General features: G+C 32.6%; 1 protein-coding gene across 1 annotated transcript in view; it reads right to left on the reverse strand.

Moving 5' to 3' along the window:
- Positions 1 to 10,878, reverse strand: part of LOC139494525 (uncharacterized) — a 163,854-nt gene extending 152,976 nt beyond the window's left edge. Inside the window, exons 1-5 of the mRNA XM_071282689.1 lie at positions 10,735 to 10,878; positions 5,334 to 5,437; positions 4,344 to 4,490; positions 3,656 to 3,808; positions 3,248 to 3,342 (exon numbers count right to left, since the gene is read on the reverse strand). Of these exons, the coding sequence (XP_071138790.1) occupies positions 3,248 to 3,342; positions 3,656 to 3,808; positions 4,344 to 4,490; positions 5,334 to 5,437; positions 10,735 to 10,777 (542 nt within the window). The 5' untranslated portion in view covers positions 10,778 to 10,878. The remainder of the gene's footprint in view (positions 1 to 3,247; positions 3,343 to 3,655; positions 3,809 to 4,343; positions 4,491 to 5,333; positions 5,438 to 10,734) is intronic.
- Between the last annotated feature and the right edge of the window lie 3,183 nt (positions 10,879 to 14,061).

Below are 14,061 nucleotides of genomic sequence, written 5' to 3' on the forward strand. Positions count from 1 at the left end.
ATGCCTCGCATGGTCTAAATTATTTAGTTTACATATATCGTTTGGCAATTCCTTGTCCCAGTTACAAAAAACACATGCGAAATATTATTGAGATCAGCTCCGCCTATTTATGCAAATTTACATGACAAATTATTTATAAGACAAGTATCTTGAGAAAACGTACGGAATTACATGTTATATATTTTACAATAGTTTATTCTGTACATTGTTGAATTGTGCCGTAATAAATATACTATTTTACTACGAATTATTCATTCACGCTACCAAGAGAGAACAGACAACATATTTGACGTCCGTATTTATTTACCCTGTGTATTTACTATTTTTATGAGATATTCGTATTTGCTGGCTTTATAACTATATCAAAACATAGCGAGAAGCAGAAATTACAACACCCCTGTTCTATTTTAAGCCGTGGTGGCCATCTTGGTTGGATGGCCAGGTCATCGGACACATTTTTCAAACAAGGTACCTCAAAGATGATTGTGGCCAAGTTTGAATTAATTTGGCCCAGTAGTTTCAGAGGAGAAGATTTTTGTAAAAGATAACTAAGATTTACGAAAAATGGTTAAAAATTGACTATAAAGGGCAATAACTCCTAAAGGGGTCAACTGACCATTTCGGTCATGTTGACTTATTTGTAAATCTTACTTTGATGAACATTATTGCTGTTTACAGTTTATCTCTATCTATAATAATATTCAAGATAATAACCAAAAACGGCAAAAATTTCCTCAAAATTACCAATTCAGGGGCAGCAACCCAACAACAGGTTGACCGATTCATCTGAAAATTTCAGGGCAGATAGATCTTGACCTGATAAACATTTTTACTCCATGTCAGATTTCCTCTAAAAGTTTTGGTTTTTGAGTTATAAGCCAAAAACTGCATTTTACCCCTATGTTCTATTTTTAGCCGTGGCAGCCATCTTGGTTGGTTGACTGGGTCACGCCACACATTTTTTAAACTAGATACCCCAAAGATGATTGTGGCCAACTTTGGATTAATTTGGCCCATTAGTTTCAGAGGAGAAGATTTTTGTAAAAGATTACTTAGATTTATGAAAAATGGTTAAAAATTGACTATAAAGGGCAATAACTCCTTAAGGGGTCAACTGACCATTTCAGTCATGTTGACTTATTTGTAAATCTAACTTTGCTGAACATTATTGCTGTTTACTGTTTATCTCTATCGATAATAATATTCAAGATAATAACCAAAAACGGCAAAAATTCCTCAAAATTACCAATTCAGGGGCAGCAACCCAACAACAGGTTGTCCGATTCATCTGAAAATTTCAGGGCAGATAGATCTTGACCCTATAAACAATTTTACCCCCATGTCAGATTTGCTCTAAATGCTTTAGTTTTTGAGTTATAAGCCAAAAACTGCATTTTACCCCTATGTTCTATTTTTAGCCGTGGTGGCCATCTTGGTTAGTTGGCCAGGTCACCAGACACATTTTTTAAACTAGATACCCCAATGATGATTGTGGCCAAGTTTGGTTTAATTTGGCCCAGTAGTTTCAGAGGAGAAGATTTTTCTAAAAGATAACTAAGATTTACGAAAAATGGTTAAAAATTGACTATAAAGGGCAATAACTCCTAAAGGGGTCAACTGACCCCTTGGGTCAGGTTGACTTATTTGTAAATCTTACTTTGCTGAACATTATTGCTGTTTACAGTTTATCTCTATCTATAATAATATTCAAGATAATAACCAAAAACAGTAAAATTTCCTTAAAATTACCAATTCAGGGGCAGCAACCCAACAACGGGTTGTCTGATTCATCTGAAAATTTCAGGGCAGATAGATCTTCACCTGATGAACAATTTTACCCCATGTCAGATTTGCTCTAAATGCTTTGGTTTTTGAGTTATAAGCCAAAAACTGCATTTTACCCCTATGTTCTATTTTTAGCCATGGCGGCCATCTTGGTTGGTTGGCCGGGTCACGCCACACATTTTTTAAACTAGATACCCCAATGATGATTGTGGCCAAGTTTGGTTAAATTTGGCCCAGTAGTTTCAGAGGAGAAGATTTTTGTAAAAGTTAACGACGCCAGACGACGACGGACGACGGACGACAGACGACGGACGACAGACGACGGACGACGGACGCCGGACGCCAAGTGCTGAGAAAAGCTCACTTGGCCCTTTGGGCCAGGTGAGCTAAAAAATTGGAATCGAAATATGATCTTGGCGTTATAAATATTGTATTAAAGGAAACCAATTGTTTGACTTTCAAAGAGATTAACGGGAATAGAAAGCACGAGTGATCTGTCTGACCAAAATGTTTCACTTGCAAGAAATGATTGACAGGTGTGAATAGATGTAGAGGCTCCGACGAGGAAAGTTGTATCAAAAGGAAAATAACTTAATTCACAATGCCTATACATATTTCATAAATACGATATGTTGGCCTTATACTTAAAATTGAGTTTCTTATAATAACATATAAAGGAACAGGACGTTAAAAGTGGGAAATAATATAACCATCAACGAAAACTCGTATAATTTACGGGATTGAAGTCTCAACAATTTGATTTAAACTTCTATTGAAAACAGTCTTGGTTGTTATTAGGCTTATTATTTTGAATTAGATGAAATATTTACGGTTTACAAATACAAATACAAAATAGTTTATTGGTGACCCTCTGCTGTTGTTTTTTATTTGGTCGGGTTGTTGTCTCTTTGACACATTCCCCATTTCTATTCTCAATTTTATTGGCACAAAACTATTGAAATAATTGGCAACACAATATATTGTTAAAAATCGTCTTTATTTCATTTTCAAACTATAAAAAAAATAAAATTATATTTAATTTTAATTTTATTCTTATATTTAATTTTAATTTTATTTCTTATATTTAATTTTAATTTTATTTCTTATATTTAACTTTAATTTTAATTCTTTCTCTTTGAATACAAAACAATATTTTACATTTATCTATCCTCCATAAATACTAATATATCTGTACAGGTAAAATTTAATTCTAATCAAGCTGGTTCAGATTGATTTACGACCTTCCACTTGGATATTGCACAGCAGGTGTTTATTACACTGGGACAACTGTCCGACCAGTCTGACATATAGACGGATTAAGACATCCATAAAAATAAGTCCCTACCCGTACTGTATGTAGATTTAATACTAACCATTAGTCTGTTGATCTAAATTTTCCCTATTATCCTAGAGCTGATTAGGATTATAAATTATCAATGTGTGGATGTGCATTCTTACTTACCACAGATCTGTCATATAAAGTTCAGCTATAGCTGAGTAAGCACCAGAAATATCACTTTCTGTCACACTCTGGGGACCACCACAAGCCGCTGCTACCTACAAAATATGACAATCAAGTAGCATTTATCAAACAATACTTACGTGGTGTGTAACATTGGATACAGGGGTACACAAATTATAATTTTTGCCAGTATTTGACAACCAAGACCTCAATTTGGCTCTAAAATTGTCAATACCTTGCTAAAAAGCAACATTTACAATTTTAATAAATGCAAATTTCAATTTAATCTAATATCTTTGTTGTTAAATGTTTGTATCAAAAATGTACAGTATTGCTCCCTTCATAAAGAGACATTATTCAAGTTTCAGCCATATATGGAGTTTTTTCAATACATAATTATATACAAACCTCCAACGCCTGTTGGTTTTCTTTCTCCTTCAACATTAACTCTATCCCTTTCTGGTAACATTCTACTGCCTGAGCTCCTTCAAATAACTGGCCTAGGTACATATATTTCTCATGTCCTTTGTCTGGCGATATCTCTACTACTCTCCCAAAACACTACAAATACAACACAATAAAGGTTACAATAACAGTCAAATATGTTGTATTCTATTTGTTATAGAGCTATCAAGGTATAGAATCATGACAGAGCAATAAACTCTTGTGTGAGGATGATGTTTTCAACTATATTATCTTATGTTTAAGGCTATAAAGCAAGTGGTGTGGCTTGTATTTCAGGTTGTTCTGGATCGCATATGAGCTGTTTCCGCTATCGCTCTCTTTGTACATGATGTTACCATTGCTTTGATGCTACCTATCTCAGAGTAACAGAGTTCCAATACAACTTCATTGCAAGCAGACATTCTTTTTACTAAGCCTTAGTTGTGTCCCATACAACCACTCTATGATATAAGTGATAACATGTGTTATGATAAACAAAAAACTTGTAACATATTGCATATTAGGATATCAATATCCACGAGTCCTGCTCTAATACGGATGAATCCATTGCAAATTTCAAAATGTTTGTTTTCCTGTTCTGAGGACCCTTTATCATGTTTATTAAAATGGTAATAATTTCAATACAACCCACCTGTTTTGCTGATTCTGGGTTTCCTAGTTCTAAAAGTAATGTTCCAGTAGTTTCAAGAGCTCTGATATTATCTGCCTCTATTTCTAAGGCTCGCTGACAAAATTTCTGAGCAATTTCATACTCAAATCTGTTTATACAATCCTCTGCCTGCAATATACCATAAAATGTATATATACTTCATGTAATTCATAATTTTTTTAAGAACAAATGTTGGGGTGCTCGTAGGAATTTAGACAACATCAATATTACTACAAATTAGGGAGATATACATGATTTGGTTGTTATCAAACAAATTCCTACAAATCTTACTTTATAGCTAGGAGCTTTTTCTGATTTTTTTTTTATACATCTGCCTATTTGCTATCTGAAACACTGTACTGGCAAATATAGTGTATAACCTATACCTGTACCAAGAAAGGAATCATGTAAGTACATATAATAGACAATTATCTCCCTTCATTTCCATGAACAACTTTACATTAAATGTTATTTTCAAAACAAACCTTAGAATAAATCTCACTAAAAATAAAATTTCTTGGCATAGGTAAATATGCAATTTGCATATGCAATATTATTATAGTGCAGTAATTGATTCCGTTGATTTAATTTTATTGTAAATAATGCATTTGGTGCCAGTTAGAAGCAAACTCTGAAATACATGTATACGGGTATAGGTGTTTAGTTACTTTAAATTTTGTTAACCAAACCTTTGTATATCTTTGCTGTGTTTAGAGTTTAAATACATAACTTTAATAGGGAGATTCAAAGCTTAACTGAAAGATGTATAGAAGATTATTTGGAGTTATTTATTTTTAATCTAGTATTGTTTGATTGCATCTATGTTATACTTGGGTTGGTTTTAGAATTCCTGTGTGTCTAATATGACAAAAATTTACCGATTTCCTACATATATACATGATATGTGTGGCCTGTCTGCTTCAAAAAGACCAAAATGTAATTAAATTAAACTTTCTTTAAGCTCTACATTACCTTATCAAGAAGTTGATCAACACTGTACTGGGGAGATGTTTTTGTTTTAGCAGATTCTGCAGCAAATTGTTTTCTTGCTTCTCTTAAAACTTTCCTCCTGTCATCTGAAAAATATTTTCTAGGCAATAATTTTTCTATTCTTTAATACAGTTACAAAAAGTTCAATGTAACACTACATACATGTATATCTTAATCAGTTTAAGTCAGTTATTAAATCTGATGAAATACTTAATCAAAGTTCATGGTAAAAAATGTATATAAGAACTGCTTGAAAAATTGGATTTATAGGACAGAAAGCTTTTAACAGGCTATTATTTGAACTTAGATTATTTTTAATTATGGAATTTGCATAATTTCTTGTGTTGGTATTGTAATCTTTTGAGCGGTTTTAAATAACACTTTCCGTAAAAAAAAATTTGGTTAGATGCGCACAGTACATTCTATTGAAAATATACTTTTTTCTTTAAAGTGTTGTGCGCAGCACAGAACATTTTAGTACAGAATAAACATGGAATTTATTAAAAATTTCAATAACAAGAAATCAATCAAATTCCATAATTAAAAATAATTCCAAGTTCAAATAATAGCCTGTTTTTTATTCATTGATAAAAAAAAACCATTTACTAAATAAATGAATAATACAAAACAAAATAAGTACAGTTAAGTAAATCAAAGCAGTTTTGGCCACAGCAGCTACAAAATGATGATCCAACCAGTTTTTTTTAAGCTAATTCATTTTTTTCCTGATCTCAATTTTAATACATTTATTCATTCCATCACCTCCTGAATTCCTACCAAATATAAAAGAACAGATTCCAAAGTACGTATTTCATCTGTCAAATTGCAATAATTCCATCACAAACTGCATTAAACTTAAGCATGCTAATAATAATTTTTTTTACATTCATTATTTTGTACATAAATCTGGCCGTCAGCTTTTCAGTTGTTTTAAAATTGATGTTTCGGGGCACTTTATAGCTGACTGAGATATGGGTTTTACCAACTTTTGAAGGCTGAACAGTGACCAATAGTTGTTAATTTCTGTGTCATTTGGTCTCTTGTGAATAGTTGTATGATTGGCAATCCTACCACATCTTCTTAAAATTTTAATGAACAATATTCCGCTTTCAAGTTCATCATGTTCATTGTATTCAATTGAAATGGTGGTCACTTAGTTTCCTTGTCCATTCTATTAATATGGGGAAATTGGTTAATGTTAGACATGATAGAATTATTTACAGTTCTCAACTTCTGTAACGCTTCTTCCGAGACAGGCCATGTAATTATTCTTGTCAGGACTTCCTGCTTCTTGCACGTGCCAGACTTCCAGCTCGGCCGGGCTCATTGTCCCTAGTAACTATAAGTATGATGTCACTCACCGGCTTCAGGGTAGTCTACACTGTGGATTTGAAATGAGCAGACACTCATCTTTTGGCTTCCACTTTGGGGACTGTTATAATGACAAGTAAACTAGCCACCACTGTATATTTATGGTATGTAAATCATATTTAACCATATGTCTTTTAAATAAACATCTTTATGTTTACATGGTTTTAGAGTTTGTCCAATATCCCAGATTTTGGGTAGACAACGTGAACATGCGAAGCCAGTGGCAGTGGAAATCTCACTCCTGTTACCTGTACACCATAAAATAATCTTTGGGTTTTAGTGAACACCTTTTATGCTTTTAGGGTCATTATCAATTCTTTCCAATGTGCATGTGATGTTGAGCCAGCAGTTTAAAAAATATGATGCTATATTGCACAAATTATTTAAAATTTTTATAGTGAAGGACATAACTCGAAATTGTGGTCTACTATTTTTCTTTAAGAATTTTTGTGAATTACATTTTGTAGTGGCAAAAATATGGTTCTAATATAGACAGAACAATTTTATAAGGCACCTTTTTAATATTACCATGTACTGTAGGACTTTTTTTCAAATATACAGTGATGGACAACCCTTATGCATACACCTAGAAGCACTGTTTAAATGTCTTGATCTTGATTTTGATATGGTATCCACAGTGACACTCGATATACATGTAGGCATAATTTAAGCTGTGCATCTGTCGAGGAGCGATTCAACCAAGGATCTGTATAGTATGAATCCTTGATTCAACCCATTGCCCTGGCTCCCTAACAATATATCTAGTATATGTTATTTGATTTGTTCCTTCATACTTACTTACTTATAGTTACTTATAGTTGATTTCCAGTACAGGATCCCTCAAGGTTCCTCTTCACCAGACTCGTAGTTTAATGTGTTTCTTATACTATTTTGACCGTGACTTCCGGATATTTCTGCTCTATAGTCATTATAGTATAATTCTTCGTCTGACCAATATTTGTCTAGTCGATTTTTGAATGAATTTATCGATGGTGACTTTGTTATTTTATCTGGTAATTTGTTCCAGGTTTTAGCAATTCTAACAGAGAAAGAGTGTTTACGGATATTAGATTGGAATCTTTGATGAACTACTTTATTACTGTTGGTCCTACTACTACATCTTTGTTGAGAATCGTCTGCCTTTCTTAAAAATGAGCTAACTTCTTTGTCGTAGTGTCCGTTCATTGTTTTGAAGGTTTCGATCATGTCTCCTCTTATTCTCCTATAGGATAATGTAGGTAAGCCTAGTTTTTTTAGTCTCTCTGGGAAGCTCATGTCTTTTAGCCCTGCTAGTTGTTTTGTTACCCTTCTTTGAACACCTTCTATTTTGTCTATATCTTTCTTTTTGTATGGGGACCAGACTGAGCTGGCATAGTCTACGTGTGTTCTAACCATGATTTTGTATAGTGGCATGAATGTCTCTATTCCCAGGTATTTAAATGTTCTTCTAAGAACTGTGAATATGGAGTTTGCTTTGTTCACTTTTTCACTAATGTGGTTTTCGAATGTGAGTTCTGCATCAATGAGGACTCCAATATCTTTTTCCTCTTTAACTTGTGCTATAGGATGATTTAGTAGGTTATAGATTGGTGGATGGTCAGTGCTATTTGATTTCTTACTTATTTTCATATATTTACATTTTTCTGGGTGAAATTTTAGTAGCCATTTGTCACTCCAGGATTCCATCTTATTAAGATCTTCTTGTAAAATTTGTCTGTCATTTTGTGTTTTAATTATTCTGAAGATCTTAGTGTCATCTGCAAATAGGTATGCATCAGAATCTACTTGATCTGGGAGATCATTTATATATAAAACAAATAGTACTGATCCTTGGGGTATCCCAGATGTAACGTTAGCCCAGTCTGACTCTTCACCATTCACTACGACCTTTTGTTTCCTATCTTCTAAAAAGCTCGTTATCCACCCTACTATATCTTCATGTACACCTAGATTTTTGATTTTGGCTATTAATCTTTTATGTGGTACCTTATCAAAGGCCTTCATAAAGTCTGTATAAATGCAGTCTATGTCTAATCCTTGATCTAGTGCCTCTGTCCATTTATCAATCACTTCTAATAATTGGAGACCAGTTGACCTTCCTGCAATAAATCCATATTGCTTTTTAGAGAATAGGTTGTTCTTTTTCATATCCTCTATTATAAATTCACGTAATATTTTCTCCATTATTTTACATACTACTGATGTCAAACTGACTGGTCTATAGTTTTTGGCTAGTGACTTATTACCCTTTTTAAATATTGCACTTATCATAGCATTCTTCCAATCGTTAGGTACGGTCTTACTTTCAAGTGATTGATTATAAATGATACATAAAGGTTTTGCCAATGATTCAGCGATCTCTTTTAACAGTCTGGGGTGTAGTTTATCCATCCCTGGAGATTTGTCTATTTTTAATCCATTTAAATGTCTCAGCACTACTTCTTCCTTAATTTTTTGATATTGCATATCATTAGTTACTAATACAGGCGTTGGTGATGGTACCTTGCCATCAGGTTCCTTTGTGAAGACACTGGAAAAGTATTCTACTAGTAATTTGGCCTTTTTGCTGTTATCTTCCGTTTTATCTGATTTTGTGTCTTCTGGATCCAAATGCAAGTCCCCAATTCCTTCTTTGGTTTTGGTTTTTGACTTGATATAGCTCCAGATAGCTTTAGAGTTTTCTTTAGCTTTTTCTCATATTCCCTCTTCAACTTATTTATCCTACTTTTTACTTGATTCCTTATCTTATTGTATTCCTTCCTCACTTCTGGGTCGTTATTATGGGTAATCTTTTTTGACAGGATGTTTTTCCTTTTAATTTTATCTATAGTGTTTTTGTCCATTGGGAAATTATTTTTCCCTCTACCGATTTGTTTCCTTTCTTTTGTTGGTATATACTTTTTGTCCATATCTTGAATTATACTTGACTGATTTCCAGTTTTCATTTATATCATTTTCTTTCTGTAGTAATTCTGGCCATTTAATTTTATTTAATTCTTCTTTTATTTTTATGTAGTTTCCTTTACTGAATAATTTAATTAATTTAGGTTTGCTTTTAATATTTGTGTAGCAATTGAAGTCAAATTTCATGGTACAATGATCACTTTTTCCTAGTGGACTTTGGTATTCTAAATTTGAGACCATATTCTCCTCATTGGTTAAAATCAGGTCCAGGGTATGTGGTGTATTGGTGCCTCTCCATCTTGTTGGTCTTGTAACATGTTGAAATAAGAAATTTTCTTGTAGATTTTCTAAAAATCTGTATTCATTACTTTCTGTACTATCACCTGGTGAATTCCAACTATCCCAGTTTATTTCTGGATAATTATAATCTCCCATTATTAAGATATGTGAGTAGCCTTTATTACACGCTTCAGTACGTAGTAAGTAAATTTAATTGTTTAGTGTACTCTTGTGATCTATTTGATGGTGACCTGTATATCAAGCCTAATAATAGCTGGTCTGACTGATTTAAATTAATCTTAATAAATAAGTTTTTCTTGGAATTCTGTATTCATATGGACCTGTGATGCGTCCAGTTGTTTATCTATGTACAATAAAAGACCTCTGCCTGTGTCGACGTCTAGGTTTTTACCAAACATGTTGTAGTCAGATACCTCGGCTAAAGAATATTCTGAGATTCCTGGTTTATAACGATTATTTTTTGGTTTAACCTCTGTGATACCAATTATTTTTGGTTTGTCGTCTCGTGTTCGTACTATTAGTTCAGGCAGCTTGTTAAATAACTGATCTGCATTTGTGTATATACAGCTCAATTTGGGTAAAACTGTAAAATTATCTGTTTTTACATTTTTAAAAACCTTTTTACTATTAAAATTATTTACATTCATGAAATAATTTTTACTTCGTTTTAAACTTAACTATTATTAAAGGACTTAGTGACAGAAAATATGTTCGAAAAGGGAATTTCTTGGTGTGTATATTTTGTTTGTAAGATAGTGTTATGGTGATTTCGACGAATTTTTAAGTAAGAATATGGTATCTAAACTACCTAAAGTAGCCCCTGGTTGTCGTTTAAACTTGTTCTTTCCCATCTCTTTTGCTTTTGAAACATAATAATCATGCACGTGTAGTTGTTTTCATTTTGTGTCAATTTCACGCTTATTATCACCAGTGCGTTTTATTTTTCCAAAAACAAATCGGAATCGGCGTGAAACTCCGGGTTTTAACTACATAATCTATAATCTTGGATGACATGTGAGGGTCACGATCGGGATCTTCACATTTGTATCCTATCGTTTAAGGGTTATATCATTATAGCACAGTTTTATGTTTAGATTATTATAACACAGAGTTACAGAAGTCTATGTTTCAAACCATCTTTCTCTAAAATTAGCTGTCCACTTTTCTCTATTTTTTGTGTTAATTTATTTGACAGTCCCAGACCCTCACATATATCCTATGAGATTCTTACCTAAATTAACAATTTTGTAACAGTATCATAATGGAAGGACTGGATAAGGAACATTTTTTTTCTGTATACATATTTTTTTCACAAATTTTATAATAGGCTCTCCAATCCTCCCCTTAGGCGGATCCAGGGGGCCTCGGGCCTAGGAACCCCTTTCTACATGAAAAATATTAGTTAGTAGTTAGTATAATAGTCCCAGATTATATAGGGAATCACTATCAAGGCAAGAATGTAGCAGCCACCGTGACAGTCAATGGGCCCCTTGTTAAAAGTTATGGATCAGCCACTGCTCCCTCCCAGTATTCTGTATATTTTACAACCCTATTAAATGTCAATATGATAATTATTATTCTCCAATGTATACACTATTTTTGCCCATTTTCTTTATTTTTAATGTATTGTCCATTTTCTCATTTCTGTAAATGCCATCAACACCCTCTTTATAAAATAAGCAAAACTGCATGTCTTAATATTAGTAGACCACAGGCACTTGTCTCAGAAAAAAATGTTATATTTAGGTACAGCGTATATAAGAATTTTTTTTCCGAGACAAGTGCCTGTGTAGTAGACCCAAGATCGATGTCAAATATGTAGCCTGCCCTGTCAGTAAGATTTTTTAAATCGATGTTGTATTATTTCCGAACGAAGAGGTCTCCAAATAAATTATTTAAATGGGAATCCGGGGAAATGACTGATAAATATAATACATAAAATAGTTGAAGAAGACTAATTCTTGTTTTGATTATACATGTATGTAAATCGATTAAATTTATATTCTGGTAAATCAATTGTAAATGGATCTCGATCAAGAGCCTCAAAACTAAAGCACAATACTGTCAATCATTCCACATCATTTTAATCATGAATGGATTTTCCCACGGTCGTTCAGTAAGGTCACTTGTGTTAACTGTTACGATATTTCCCGCCATATAAAAATCTCATGCAGTGGACAAAATCGATCTTTAATATCTTTTATTAGCATTCAATATAGTGAGTGAAGTCAAGTTAAAGTTCAACCACGTGCACACGCTGTTGATCACTGATATGTGTATCATGGAATTGTCTTTTCACGGCAAATATTTTTTTTTAGATTGCTGTCAAAAATATAACATATAAGTTTCCAAGTTTACATGGATTGTGCGTAAATTAATATTATGCAATTAAGTTCGAGATTTCAGGATTGACCCTTTCGGGATCTGGGAATTCTTTTTTCGAGATGTCGGGATTTATATTTGTTTAAACTCGGGACCTTGGAACTTCGTGTTTTTAAACCCGGGATTTCGAAATCCGGACCCCTCCTACCCCCCAATGCAGCTCTATTAATTTAGCATAATGAACAAACACGGAAATATTAAAATAAACTTATGCCCGGGAAGAATCAATATCTTCTTCTAGTGTTATTATTTGCGTTCTATTTTAGTTATACATCTCCAACTTTCGGACAATATTTGTTTACAGTAAAAAGTAAATTCACAACTATAAAGAATCATCAAGCTACTAGTATACAATAATTATTTTCATCTCGGAACTGACCCAACACAGACTGAATATTAAATACAAATGTAGTGTGATTAATATAGAAATATTTTGCATGTGACCGCGTCAAACTAAAACGTATGCAGCAGCACTTGGACAGCATTCTGCTAATCACTGGATTTACGTGGAAAATAAATCAGTAAAACAAAAATAACTTTCAGATAAAGAATAAAAATATGTTTAAAAATTTTTATGCAATCACATAAGAAAAAATATACAAAAAAACAAACAAGGAACATAAAATAAAAATAATTTTTAGGAACAAAGAAAATAAATAGCAGTTGAAATATAAAAACCATAATTAAAAAATTTAGGCTATTTTTATTAAAACAAAGTTTTCTCCAGTATTTCACCTGTAAAAATATTTTATGTCAAATACGATGTAGAACTAATATAATCAATAAAGTGACTGACAGGTTAAAACTACAGGTAACCTGATTCTGAAATCAGTGAACCGTAATTCTAGTAGCACGGATTAAGATGAAAGGAAAAATATATTACCATTCACACCTGGATCTGTTGATTAATGACCATACTACCTACCATAAAAATGTCGGATTATTCATATCCGACTAGACGGATTAAGACATCCATAAAAATAAGTCTCTACCCGTACTGTACTATCTGTTTATTACTATACAGGTTTTTTTTCTCAGTATACATATACTTTTAAGAGTTAAGGCCCTTGACTGCTTTAACAACACTTATATTTCCACGAAAACCCCTGCTTGCTGTAATTTTTACAGTCTCTTGTTAGACCTTTATATAAGAGTTTCTCTTGTTTGTGTTATCATACTAAAATATGGCAAAAGGGACAACTTTTCATTTCCAATTGTTAAATCTCCTTTCCTTCATGGTGGTAAATTTTTCTGTTTGCTAGATATTCTTGTGCTTGAAATGATATCTGGGATTTCAATGAACATATATTTTCATCACCAAAAACAATTTTTAAAACAGGAGTACTGATATCCTAAATTGATCAGAGCTTTAACTGTTACTTCTGGTCTTTTTTTTACTTCATTATGATCCTGGACAAATTTACTCAGAGCATTGCTCAACATTATATTTTCTGTTGTTTTTCTGACATTGCTGTACATTATATATATACACTCTGAGGTTAAATACCTATATTTTTTGGCAAACATCAGCATTTTTTCATGTAAGAAGGTCAAGTACTGTGAGTTTGCTTTCAAATATTGTGAGTGAAATTATTTGATATAATGTTTCTACTGTTGTTCTGCTTTTTATTTGTGTTTTTTCTGTTATTTATCTCTTTTATAGTGTTCTATTCTAAACTGGTTTTTTTTCAATATCTTTTATATAACATCACCATTCAATGGCAGAGAGTAGAGATATGAAATCAAACAATAA

This window comes from Mytilus edulis, chromosome 1, assembly GCF_963676685.1.
Source record: "Mytilus edulis chromosome 1, xbMytEdul2.2, whole genome shotgun sequence".
In the NCBI taxonomy this organism is placed as follows: domain Eukaryota; kingdom Metazoa; phylum Mollusca; class Bivalvia; order Mytilida; family Mytilidae; genus Mytilus; species Mytilus edulis.